Consider the following 14430-nt stretch of genomic DNA (forward strand, 5'->3'; position numbering starts at 1 on the left):
GTGTCATCAGCCTGCCATTTACCATATGGGGCACTTCTATCAGTTTCGTCACTAGCTCGTTTTTGATGGCTAGTTCGACACCAGAGTCGCTTCTCTCACTAGAGGCCCTACCACTCCAGTAAATGGTGTAGTCTGACTCTCTAATGGAACCGCTCTCTTTGAACCTGACTTCACTCAGGGCAGCAATATCGATGTCATATTTTTCTAATTCGCACGATATAATTACACTTCTTTCTGGTCTTGCTGAATCAGACCTGTCAAGTATCGTTTGTATGTTCTACGATGCAAACTTGAAGTTGGGTGTATTGTGGGCCTTATTATCCTGGGCGACGCCCTGCCAGTATAAGTTCTTTTTCTGTTTTTGTTTCATGGTTCGTAAGGAATTTGCTGACAAGATAGTTTAAGGATGAAGTGGGTTTTATCAGTTGCCATTTCACCCCTCTCCTCCAGGTACGCCAGACTGGCAAAGATTGCCCAAGACGAGTCAGCAGCTCATTGGTTGCAGTGACTAGGCAGAATGAGTATTATCAACTTTCTCAAACTACCTTAACAGAGCGTCACAGTTTCTGGTTTTTCTGTCTGGGTTGAGCTTCCCATAGATCCCTGCACTGTTAGCCTGAAGTTCAGTTTCCAGTGGCGTCCGCCTGGAGGTCAGCACAGAGTCTTGACTGACAGCTACACTTCCGTACATCTGTCAAGCCCTTGGGTGATCGGTTCCGCAGTGGTGGTGGATGGCAGACCAAGCGATGCACTGGATTGCGTTATGGAACCGATTGCGCACACACACACACGCACGTATATACACACACACATATGTATATGCGTATACCCGCAAGCACCTATATTCATAAACACACAGAAAAGCACATCCGTATCCATGCACCAACCAGCATACGCCTATGTACAAATATATACATACACACATATACACATCTTAAAAGCCTCCATGAACCCGCATAGATGCACAGATGCACCTGTATATTTATAAACACCCACCCAACAACATATATATTCACAGATCTAGGGAAACTTCCTATTATAAACATTTACTTATAAACAATCACACCATCCATGCGACCGGTGCTTATAGGCACACACACACACACGCACATATATATACGGATATTGTAATGCGTGTATATCAATTAAAAACTGAAAGTGTTAATAACTATTAATTACCTGGAATTTTTCTTACTGATGGAAGATTTACTTTTCTGGTTATTAAGTGTCGTTTCATCAAAGGAAATCGTAGATTCTTTTCTAGGGGTTGCCAATACCTCATTGCTTGAAGTTAAAGTATATACCTCATTAACTTCCCCGGCTACAGACTGACGAGGTGTTGCAACCTGAACAAAAAAGAAAACGAAATAAATAAATTATAATTATATACAAATAAAAATGTGTGTTTGATAATAATTCTGACAAAAGTTTCTTAAACAACGATGAAGAAGAAATCTTTAGTTAACAAAGAGCAAAATATATTAATTCAATTTTAAATATTGAACGAGATACTTTCATACAATTAAAGGTGCAGATCATCTTTATCTTTATCATTTATCACTGGTTCTAGAGATTGTCAATTTGGTAGCCATATTGCAATAGTGTTGTAACATTTTAAATTGTGAACAATTTCTGGCAATTGTTTTCCAGATGACTGACACAGCAGCTAGTATAGTCCCCCATTTTTGTCTTGGCGACATGTTGAATTAAAATAAGGGAACATGTCTTTTGCTTCGGCTATTCAACCAATAACTTTGCCTCCAATTAATAAATTGATGTTTACAGGGTATCTATTTTGATCGCAATATCGTCTCCTAGTTTCACTTGAGCATCCACTTGTCTTATTTGGGTATCATGAAATTTCTTTTGCAGTTCAGATATATTCATAAATGAAGAGGTGTCACGAAACTAAAATTTTGAGAATATTTGTTAATTTCATTAACCACAGTTATCTTTCACTTTCAACTCTTCAACTAAATATTATCCACATTACACACTCTTACCCCTAGCAGTTGTCATTCAAAAATTATCATGATCGATTTATTAATCAACTTTTTTTTCGATTGTCGATACTTATTGGAGTCCTTCCGATAAAAATTTTGTCTAAGAACATTCCTAAACACATAAAGTACATTTGTGTGAAATTTTAAAAAAATCGGCCCAGCCATTTCAGAGTTCATAGGAAACGAACACACACAGATACATACGAACACACACAAAGTGCCTTTTAATCATAAATAGGGATTTCTTTCAAATTTAACATAGTGACGTGTTAATATTAAACAAACGAAATTGTTAAATATATCAGATTTGCATTGAATTAGACACCAATGGATCAAGATTCTCTAATTTCGATTCCTTCTCAATTACCCTTAAATATAATTCTTAAATTTGAGAGATTTTCTAGAATCGAAATCAGCTAATGCATTTGGAGAAAAATTAATGTAACGGAAAAGAAAAAGTAGTATATGCCAGTGAATTTAGCAAGCTTACCCACGATCTATTTACAGTAGAAGCCATTTTTAGAAGCAACTTTCTAACTTGGCTCATCAACTCAGACAGTAACAAATGTAATGGAGCAGACAATCACCATTTTTTCATATGCCAAAAATCTATTGATGACGAATGGATCAAACAGTCGCTTTTCTTTGAGTGTAACTTCAGAATTTTCTTCCAAAGAATATGAAGATGCAAGAGCGGAATTTTTTTCAATTCTATCACAAAATAATCTTTGAAAACTTAAGTACAAAATTTAGTTTTCTTTCTTTTTTTTTTCTCATCTAGAAATAAAAGTAATGGAGAGTAGAAAAAGCATTTGTAGATGCTTTATTGGCAAATATGTAACTCTCCCACTTTTATATTTCAATCCTCATCGGGCAATGTTTCTAACAAAGTGGGGAGAAAATATTGTACCCTCGATTGGCAGTTTTTTATTAGCAGTAAGCGATTTTTCGATCAAAAGCTATTTTAACTTTACCTTTAAACCTAACTCTCATGACCATGGTCATGGAATATGCGTCTACATTAGGAATGGCTTCTCCTGCATCAAAGAAGACCTAAAACTACCCTACATGTGCTTCCGAAAGGCACTTACTCACAGCACCAATTTTTTATTTGCACTATCCCACAACGATGGTGTCACAATCTTTAAGAGTATCACCGAAGAAATTGACCACATCCTGACTGAGCATCCCTCAGCCAACATTCACCTCTGTGGAGATTTCAACGTCCATAATGTTGAATGTCTGATCCACTCAAATAAGACAGATTATGAAAGGAGGGTCTATCATTATTTCTCACTTGCCTATGACCTAATCGATTCTGATAACCATTTTGCAAACCTTCTAGATCTTTTTCTAATCAACTGCCCTGAACTGTGCTCATCCTCTGTTACATCTCTGCTAGGATCTTCTGATCACTTGGTTGTCCCAATCAAAATTAAAACTAAGAGTAACTAGTCCTTAGATGTCCCTCTCCACCACACTGTGTATTGCTACCCTATGGTTAACTGGACGTTCATATCAGATATACCCTTATGCCCCATGTTCAAAAAGGACGTAACATCTATAGCATCCGACTTGACAGATTGGTTAACTATTGACATAACTATATACCCTGTAAAGATTTTCAACTTAAATCAAATAATCAACCGTGGTTCACCCTGAATGGGCTGCTGTAATTACACATACAAATTGCTATTTTAATTGCTTTAAACGAAACGGATGTTCAGAAACTAAAGCCGCCTCTAGAACTTCTAGCAATCACTGCCGAAATGCGAAAGAGTTTTTTGCTGTAATTGTTAAGTCTAAAGTATATACAATATGGTTTCCATTCTGAGAAATCAACAGCTGATGTGCTGACGGTAATAACACACAGTATCAGTGAGTCTATTGACAATGACTTCGTTTCTTGAGCAGTAGCTTTTGACATAGCTAAGGCATTTGATAGCGTCTGGTGTTTATACTTCATAAGAGGTCCAGGTATTTTGAAATGTCCTCTCAACTATAAAATCCTTTCTGAAAGATTTATTAAAGTAGTCGTTAATGGCAGAAATTTGAGGCTCACAGTATTGACGCTAGAGTGCCTCAGGGATCCATCCTGGGTCCAACTGTCTTCCTAATCTTTATCAACGATCTCCTAAATTACGTTCTTCATTTATTTAAAAACATCTATGCAGATGATACTATCATCACTTCAAAGGTCGCCAGATTCTTTCTGATTCTTTCTCCTTCGACCTGGAGCGTGTGGTACAATGGGATGAAAAATATCTAGTTGATTTTAATGCATTCCAAATCAAACGTCTATCTTTTCACTATTGACGCTTATATCCCCACTTGGCCCAGTTGAAATGATCGCCTTGAAGAAGCATCCTCATTTGACAAAGACCTACATCAGATCCATTGCCAAACTCATTGGAAGACAATGGGATCGTTGAATTGCTCTAAAGAGTATCTCCCTCTCAACACAATCCTCTACAAGTACAATACAGTTAAATACGTCCTAAGAAGCATCATTTCCCGCCATGAAAGGGTACAACACCGTATTCGAAATTTAATGGGCGATGACCTTTTCGCCACCTTGCTTCCACTTTATCACAGAAGGGATGTTGCGAGTCTGTCCTTTTATGGTAGGTACTCGACCAAGCTTCAATCGATGGTCCCTCCCCTAAAACGTCTGCAATAAGCACTTACCTAGCTGCAACAACCCCCCTCATTCTCTATCTGTGCCTAAAATTAAATGAAAATTCCATGAGCAGAGTTTCTTTCTTAGAACTGTCCGTCTGTGGAACACAATACTGTGGGCCTTCTTCTCAGCTGATTATAACATTTTCATTTTAAAATCTAATGTGAACAAATTCCTCTTAAATAATATCCAAGTTCCATCATGACTCACCTTCTACCTAACACAATCTGGAGTGGCTTCTAGGTCTTGATAAACGAAGACATTCCGAGTAAAATTTTTTTTAAAAAAGCATTCTATACATTAGGTTTCATTATAAATAATTCTCTTCCTATCCACCAGGACACTCTTCTTATTCTGAAAAAAAGTCCTATTTGATGGGCCCAAACGATTCTCCTGGTAGACTCAATGAAAAACAAAAACAAACAAAAAAAAAAACAACACACTATACTTCTCTTTCATAACAGGATCCCGTCCAGTCAAAAAGTAAGGAAATTTCTCCTCTTTAATTTGAATGCAACATTTTCCATTTGATCATCCGTAGAGTCGTCTATTTTTCTTGAACGTCAAAGAACTTTTTTCTGTATTATAGTTGGACTTATAAGTTACAAATACAATTAGTTTTGCAAAGATTTTATTCTATTATCGTTTAATTTAATAATTTTATGCATATATTATGCTTTGTCTGTTTTGTTTTGTTTTTGTCAATTTATTTATTCCTTTATTTTTTTTTGTGTGTGTGTGTGTGTGTGTGCGCGCGCGTGCGTGCGTGCGTACGTGCGTGCGTGCGTGCGTGTGTGTGTGTGTGTGTGTGTGTGTGTGTGTGTGTGTGTGTGTGTGTGTGTGTGTGTGTGTGTGTGTGTTCTATACGCTTGCTTTCAGTATATTTCCAGCTTCGGCAAGCAACCAATGAACTGTTCTCTTATGAAATCACTTTGGTTTAGTACCATCATATTTTGATTTAACCATTGTAAGGAGACACAAAAAGATAGTGAAAACTGTGACATATCCGTTTAGGCATTCCTTCCGCTACCTTTTCTAAAATAAGTCTATTTATTTCTGTATTATTATTATTATTATTATTATTATTATTATTATTATTATTATTATTATTATTATTATTTACTGACTAGGAGTAGTCATACAAGCCATCAACAACTTGTGCTGTTCTTTGGAGTTTGAGTGACAATAAGTTTTTCCAGATTTCCAGTACTCTCCACCTCTTTCGATAGCGTTTGCAGATGAATTTGCGTTATCACAGCAACCGCTTACCATTGATTTCTCATTGGCAGCAACCATTGGTCTTCACTTGAATTTGGGTGGCAATAAGCATTTCCAAGATCCCAGTCCTCTTTGCACTCAACCAGCGGAAGTTTGGCTAGTGCTTTTATTATTATTATTATTATTATTATTATTATTATTATTATTATTATTATTATTATTATTATTTAGCAATTCATAGCAACAGCAATCAAATATCTTATAGACATGATAAATATACATCGATTATGTACTATGATTTTGAAAAAGCTCGACATTTGTTTCAACCTCAGCTCTCAAAAATACAGGTAACACAGCAGTCGGCGAAGTGAGAATTTTGTTGAGCCTTTGTGCCACGAAATCATTGAACAGTGTCGAAAAGATAACGTCACGTGTTATTGTGGGGACCTTCAATGAGAATCCTGCCAAAAATTTGCATATCATCAAATGTCAAATAGAAATGGAGAACAGGTGGAATACTTTTTAATAGAAAATGATCTGGTTTGTGTCAACACTTGTTTCCAAAAGAGAGAAGGAAAACTATGGGCGTTTAAATATCTAGATGGACATAATGCTCAACTGAACTACATGATGATAAATAGGAAATGGATCAATAGTGCCAAAGGAGGTGTTTTATTTTATAACCTCTATCCACTGCATCACAGGCTTCGAAAGGCCCGTGGCGTATTGGATAGAGGCATTGAGTCTCTATGGTTCCATATGAGCATTGTCTGAAGATAGTTGTATCAATCCTACCCAAAGTTAGCCAAAACGTGGTAAAACAACAAAAACTATGGAAGGCAATAATTGCTGGGATACAGTTACAAGACGTAGCATTCCTATCTCGTCACTAATAGCAATAGCCGCAAAAGTATACAATGGGATACTCCTCAATAGAATAAAATCTGAAATGGAAAAGATGCTCAGAAGAAATCAAAATGGGTTCAGAAAAAGTCGCTCAACAATCTATCAAATTTTGACTGTTAGAAGAATTATTGAAGGAATAAATGCAAGATGAATAAAATTAAGTATTATTTATAATACACAATGTTTGTTGATCAAATAGTTCATCACTTTAGTGCTGAGTCGTCTGACCTATTTTCTGGCTAAATAATCTCTTTTAAATCAAATAAACTGAATGACTCAAACCCAAACTATAGACTCATACTGCATCGATCATCACGCAGATAAAAAGAGAATCGCATTCTGGAGTTTCTTCTCTGAAGTGGCTTGGAGTTCCTCCTTGTTTTTCAAAAATATGTTTATATACCAATTCTGAAAATCTGCAGCTCCCAATATCTTCATTAGTTTAAAATTGAAAAACTGAAACTCCATAAAATGATGAGGAACTCAGCTGATGACATTATTAAAAAGGCATATCCAGGAATAAAATTAAGAACAAAATGGCCGGCTATTAAAAACCACACAGGAGGCGGAATGTAACCTATGAATAAAGGACATAATAGGCATCACTCAAACCAAAAAGCTGAACAGGGTAGCACAAACAGCAACATATTCTCCAAAGAGAGCCCAAAAGTAAAAAACGAGACATGCTGATCGAAGAGGTCAGGATGTATGCGGAAGAGCAAAGAACAGCCATTGCTATCACTCAGGCCAAACAATGTGCGTGGACAAATTGGAATGACATCGAATCAATTAAATTATCATGGAAATCCTTAATTTCAATGGAACTACTGGCAATATCATTTCTTCTTCGAATAATGTGATCTTTTACCAAATGTGACCAACCTAAAATTGTGGGGATATCCGGATTCAGACCTGTGTTCTTTGTGTAAATACAGACTCTCAGTAAAAAACTTGAAAGTAAAATGGAACTTACACTAGAATGCTCCTGACAGTGTTAAACTTAAACTAGAAAACACATCCAATCATTAGCTGTTTGTATGATTCGTTGTCCAGGATCTATTCAGTAATAACAGAAAATTGAGCATGATATGCTGAACATTGCTACAGAAGAAAAGATGAGTTCGTCAGTGATGTGATATTGCGGGATCCTAAACAAGAAACCACTAAATTATGAAGACCTGGCAAGACGTACACAAAATTATTGAGAGAAGACATTTGCTTACAACTTGAAGATCTTCCTAAGGCCATAGAAGATTGAGACATGAGTCGGGAAAGAGTCAATTTAGTCCAGACAATCTGCCCAATACGATTATTATTATTATTATTATTATTATTATTATTATTATATATAATTGTAATTATTATTTATTATTCTCATAAAAGTACTTGTTATGTTGCCATCTACTTTACATATGTGCTAGTCGTGTGCACAGATATGTTATGTAGATTAGATGGCTTCGTTAACAGAGTGGTTGAACAAACATAGTGAGAGATGACGAGAAATATATAGATATCTTAGAGGAGAAGTGTTATATATAGGTTCATTATTATTATTATTATTATTATTATTATTATTATAATTATTATTATTATTATTATTGTTGTTGTTGTTGTTATTGTTCGTTGTTAGGAAGTCTTATTAGAAGTGAGTCTTAGAGTCTTAGAGAGTCTTATTAAGAGAGATTTGCGTTCTGTGTTCGTGTTATGAAGAGATTCATATATATAAAATGTTCATACTTAGAAGTGTAGTGAGGAAACAGTGTTGAGACAGTCTTAGTGTTCACATTGTAGATATGAGATGTAGAGACATTGTATGTGAAGACATTTTAAAACACAGGATATATAAGACATATAATGACAATTTCACTTTACCTTTTGGTAGAATTACAACACAAAGACGACGTTTATAAAAACACATGATGGGTTTATTTCTTCTTCGACCGGTCGGTGGTTTTCTTAGTCAAGAATTCAAAGTTTTACATTCTATGTTTCAAAGGTGACCGTCTCGCTTCCAGACGTTCGACTCCCATCTCTGGACTCCAGACTGTCGTCTCTCGTCCTCAGACTCTCTCTGCTTTATTCTCCAGTTTCTAACTATATCGAGAACTTCCCATTTTCCATGACGTCATACACCTGTTAAAACATGTGTCTTCTTTCACGTGTTCTGGAAATGCGTGTCCAAAACCTTTTCCTTTGTTTACAAAAGGAATTTTAACCTATATTTCCAGTAACCTATATTTCCAATATGTTAAAAACATGTTTATTAAATTATCCTATAGTTACATTCCTTTTATTAAAACTATTTTATCTCTAAGCTAAACAATGGTTTGTTTTTACATTCCATTTTCTAATTCTCTCTCGTAATCTATTTCTAAACCTAAATTACGAGGTTCGAATTTCGTCTATTCTATTTCATTTTCATTTTAACTAAATCTCTCTATTTTATACTTACATGAAAAGGGAACAGCCCTTATCATGTAACAGAAGGATGGGTGACTTGTTCTGTTAATTATAAATGGCGACTAATTAGAATAACTGTTGTAGACCTGTGCTAGGGATCACAAATGAAAGAAACCACAAGTAGTGTAAAGTGTATAAAATATAATATTTATTTATCATAAAGAATACAGGAGCCACTAAAGTGGTCTGAGAGGAACGTGTTCGTAGCACGCGGTTAAACATGGTATGAATTTCTCCATTTAGTCTCTGAAGCCAGTGGTATTCGTAGGACTGGTTGATTCTACTTAGTTCTCAAATAGTCGAATGTATCATATATCTGGTCCATTACTTCTTGTTCAGCAGGAGGTTGTCTTTCATTATCAGTTATACGTTTCTGAATTTGGTTTAAATGCTTCTTGTGCGTAAATCTTGGACCTTCGATAATGTAGACCATCCGCCCGATCTTTTTCTGGACCTTTCCTAGTTCCTACATCGTAATATTATTTTTGTGTACCTGGAAAAATATCTTTTCACCAAGTAAATACCTCTTTTTAGGAACTATAGTATTTGGTGGTTTCGTCTGTTTTGGCAAAAGTTTCTGGAAGACCAGCCTAATTTTTCTTCCGAACATTAACTCTGCCGGCGACATCTTCAATGGAGTGCTTTCATTTGGCATAATTCAGTAATCTTGTAAAAACTGTTGTAGCGCCTTTTCTGAAGGCTTAAGTCTATTTTGGAAAAATATTTTCCGCCATTTAACTTAGCGAATATTTCGTCTGGGTTTGGTAGCGGGTAGTGATGATCCTTGAGCGCCACATTCAATCCGGTCGAAAAGTCCCACATACCCTAATTTCTTTATATATTTTTTTTTCACGTATACAGTGGGGGCTGCCCACTCACTATAGTTAATAGGGGTTAAAATCCCAGTGTTAACTAGTCCTTCCAATTCTTTTTCAATTTTTTCCCTCGAAGTGAACGATACCCTCCGTGTTTTTTGAATATTGGTTTTGCTTCATCCAGCAATTCGAATACCGCCTTTATTTTTGTACAGCATCACAGCTTTTCGGAGAAAACACCTGGGAAAGATGTGTTGAGATCTTCTTTTAGTTTTTCGGCTTCTGCCGTTAGGTTTTCGACATTGTGACAAAAATCACTCATTGGCGAGTCCCATAATTCAAATTCTTGAATCCAATCGGTCCTGAATAAGTTCGTTGCGTTCCTTAGGACAAAAACTTTTAGCTTTTTGTGTCATTCTTTTTAGTGACACATTAATAACTACCTCATCCTCAAAATTTATTTTTTCACCAGTTACCGATATTGCGACTTTATTCGTCTTTGTCATCGTGGGCTTTCCTATTCTCTTCCACATGTGAAAATTTATAATTGATAAATCCGACACTGAATCGTGCTTCTTGGTTTCTGATTTTCACCATAACATACTTCCTTGTGTTCTCTGTTGATGGAGGGTCCATTTGTGCAGTTTTTACGTAGCTCTTTTTTTGCTACTTTCGCTCTGCAATATGAGGCTTTGTGCCCTGCGCGCTTGCATAGGTCACATGTTATTTTCCTTTCGTAATGACATGCATTGTACCTATGAAGTCCTCCGCATTTGCTAACAAGGGGTCCTAGGATTTGTCTATCATGATAATTTTGTGAAGGGTTCTTTTTGTTTCTCCCTTGGTAATTGCTGACGGGCGGGTGTCCTTTATTTTTTAAGCATATTTTTTTAATGTGAGTGATACCTGCTTCCTCTATGTTTCGGGAATCTTGCTTCATTGCCATGAACCGCTGACAATCTTCAGCCAGTTTTTGAAGCGTCAAATTCCAATTTATTTAGAGCACGACGTCTTATATCGGCGTCTTTTGTGGCTATCAAACCTTGTGTGAATATTAAGCATTGGAAATTCTCCGCCGTTAATGACGACAATTTGAAATCGTCACAGTGCTTATTAACTATAGACGCAAATGTCGTATAGTCCTAACTTTCCTTACGTGTAAGATTCATGCATTTCCATCTTTTATGAAAAAAGCTTCTTTTGGGGCAGTATAACTCCATTAATAGTTTGACTGCCTCGTCAAAGGAAAATTCGTTGGTTTTTCTTGGTAAAATATCGTCCACGAATTTGTTATGTTCCGATGTACCTAACTTCCGTAGCAATAAACGAACCTTCTTCTGATCCGTCCGTGCACTGCAATCAATTTTAATTTTAATTTTTCTCTTTCCTGTTTTTCCTCAAAGAATTTCATTAAATCTAACTGCTTTTCCAATATTTGTTCGTTCATTTCTTTCTTTTCTCTTCCTTGTTTTTCTTCGAGATATTTCATAAAATTTAACTGTTTCTCTTCATTTTGTTTCTGTATTGCCAATTGTTTCTCTTCGTTTAGTTTCTGTACTGAAAATTCTTTCTTTTGTATTGTCAATTGCTCTTCTCTGAACCTTTTTTCCAGTTCCAATTGTTGACTTTGTTGGAATTTCACCATTTCCAAAATTTGTTTTGCAAAATCTTCTATGGGGGGGGGGAGTATGGAATTACTTAATATGACAAAATGAGTTTTTTTCAGAGACAGCCCAATTCGTTGATTTACTTTTCCTATAGTACTAACTCTATAGAAAAAAAAAACATTACAAAATTCGTACCTGGTTATTTAACGAATATTTCTTTCATATATTTATTTCCTTGTGTGGCAATTTTTCTGAGAAAATAATTCGACGTTTGCATTTATACTGAAAGCAGTAGATTTCGTTTGTCATTTTTCAATTTTCGTAACGTGTAGGTACTGGGTTCAATTCCTTGTTGATCCTACCCAATTTTCCTCTTTTTTCCTTAAAAAAGAAAAAGTTTCTTATTTGTGAAAGAGAGTTTATAGCATTTATTTAATATTGGCTATTCTTTTCGATCTCTGTGCGAAAATGAATGTCCTTTTTTCGTTAACACTTTATTTGTCGTGCTTAGCAAAATCGCTTCTTCTCTTCTTCAACATGCAGTCCCGTCAACTAGTGAAAAGTTTATTTTAATCGGATTAAAATCCGACTTTTTTGTGTGTGATTACTCGCTTTAGCCAATAAAATAAATTTTATTATCATTTACTTTTGCAGGAGTTTTTTTTCTTTTTCCAACGCTAATGCCTTTTAACCATACGACGTATTAGCAAGACATGCTTTTTAGAACGACAATTTTTTTTCAGTATTACTTTTTTATAGGAACGGAAAAAAGTTGGGGTTTTTTTTGTACTTATTGAAAACTTGGTCTCGTTAATTCAGTAGTAATAATTCTTCACGCAATTTGTCTTATGAGTTCTGCTTCAATTCGTAGTTTACGCTTTTAGTAGCTATTTTAACAGCAAGATAAGGCTTTGACGACGTCTTTGTAAAATCCTTTTTGCAGCAAGAATTGTTGTCCTTTTTCGAAGTGTTCTTTATCCCGTGTTTGTGGATTTTTACACTCGAATGTTGGTTTTTTTTTCTTCCAACGTAGACAAGTAGTTTTTCCCGTTCTTCACCAAACTTTTGAAAAATAAATACTCTTGAAGTTTCGAATTTCCCCCAGGTGTAGGAAAAATTTATTCCGAATATTCGTGTGTGTTCTTTTTTCTTGAATCCTTTTGGTCGTCAAATGCTGTCTTTCAATGGCTGTTTTATTTTTAGAGTGAATTCGTTGCCCGAATATTTGTCATTCAGTTGCTGTTAGCAATTTTTGTAGATTGATCCGGGAAGTTCTTGAATCGTCCTCGTCAGCCAGTTGTTGTAGACCCGTGCTAGAGGTTACAAATGAAAGAAACCACAAGTAGTGTAAAGTATATAAAATATAATATGCATTTATCATAAAGGATACAGGAGCCACTAAAGTGGTATGAGAGGAACGTGTTCGTAGCATGCGGTTAAACATGGTATGAATGTTTCCATTTAGTCTCTGAAACCAATGGTATTCATAGGACTGATTGACTCCACTTAGTTCTCAAATAGGGGCGATTTTTACCCCACAACAATAACTCAAACAGAATCGGTTTCTAAACATAACTCAATCTCAGAATTAACGTATATTTTGTGTTATTAATGCATATAGGAAAAATCTTAAAAAATCAAACGTTAATTATAATAAGATACGTATGTCAAATATTAATGTCAAATGAATTTTGAAAATAAGTCTTATTGAGACACAGCGAAATGAATAGTCACCAACCTGAACACTTGCATCTTCGACGGGTGGGGGATTACAGATCATAATCGTTCCAATCAGTTGCATCGCAGCATATATTCCACCAAGAACAAGAAAGCTAGAACGAACATTATCCAACACTTCACTCTGGGAGAAAAATCTGAAAAAAAATTCCAAGCAAATTCTATTGGTCGAAAAAATAATGTAGCTATTATGAAAAAAAAAATCATATTGCATAAATACTAAGATACTTGTACTTGTAGTGGCTATCATTCTGGTCAGATTGAGCTGGCTTCCTCCTGAGCACAAACTGCATCTTGCACCATCGTAGTCCAGTTTCTTTGATCTTAGGCGAAGTTGGCGGATATGGCTAACCATTCCCGATTCCATCACTGGAGACTAACTACTTGTGAGCTCAATAGTGCCGCCAGGTCATCGTCCAGGTCTTCAGTTGCCTACTGGCGCATTTGCACCAGAGATGCAAAGAGGACCTTGCGAATGAGCTTCCCTGCTGGTTGAGAAGCTGCATGTCCAAACCACTAGAGACGTCATTGATGAAGGATGAATGGCAGGAGAAGGGGTGTAATTTTAGTCGTTAGGGAAGAAATAACCAGAACGCAAGCTTCATGGTGGCAATGCAGACTGCTGCAAAGATAGTTGCTGCTGAAGACCAGTTAGCGTAGATCCATCGCTCTTATAAGCCACGTTTAGCAACCATAAAGAAGTATGGTCTTCACCATCATCTGATAAACGTCCAAGTATATTTCCCATCGGGATCACAAAGACTGGTTGAGACAGAAGGCAGACCGTGCTGCTCCTATTCTCCATCCTAGCTCAGCCACTGCCTGCCTAGTCAGCATGATAGTAGAGCCGAAGTAAATAAAGGAATCCACATTTTTAGGTGAATTCCATCCAGCGTGTGCGGTTGCCAGGTATCGTGCTGAATCGATGAGGACATGACTTTTGTTTTGAAGGCATTCGTGCGCATCCCTAATCTACGAGTAACTGTCTGCACTTGGTTGAACAC

At 36.1% G+C, this 14430-nt stretch overlaps 1 protein-coding gene across 1 annotated transcript in view; it reads right to left on the minus strand.

The window, feature by feature from the left end:
* Positions 1-14430, minus strand: part of LOC145279899 (apicoplast pyruvate carrier 1-like) — a 119035-nt gene that overhangs the window by 27473 nt on the left and 77132 nt on the right. Inside the window, exons 5-6 of the mRNA XM_080131431.1 lie at positions 13428-13563; positions 1180-1346 (exon numbers count right to left, since the gene is read on the minus strand). Of these exons, the coding sequence (XP_079987557.1) occupies positions 1180-1346; positions 13428-13563 (303 nt within the window). The remainder of the gene's footprint in view (positions 1-1179; positions 1347-13427; positions 13564-14430) is intronic.

This window comes from Euprymna scolopes, chromosome 7 (assembly GCF_053919585.1).
Source record: "Euprymna scolopes isolate OS-2025 chromosome 7, ASM5391958v1, whole genome shotgun sequence".
Classification (NCBI taxonomy): domain Eukaryota; kingdom Metazoa; phylum Mollusca; class Cephalopoda; order Sepiida; family Sepiolidae; genus Euprymna; species Euprymna scolopes.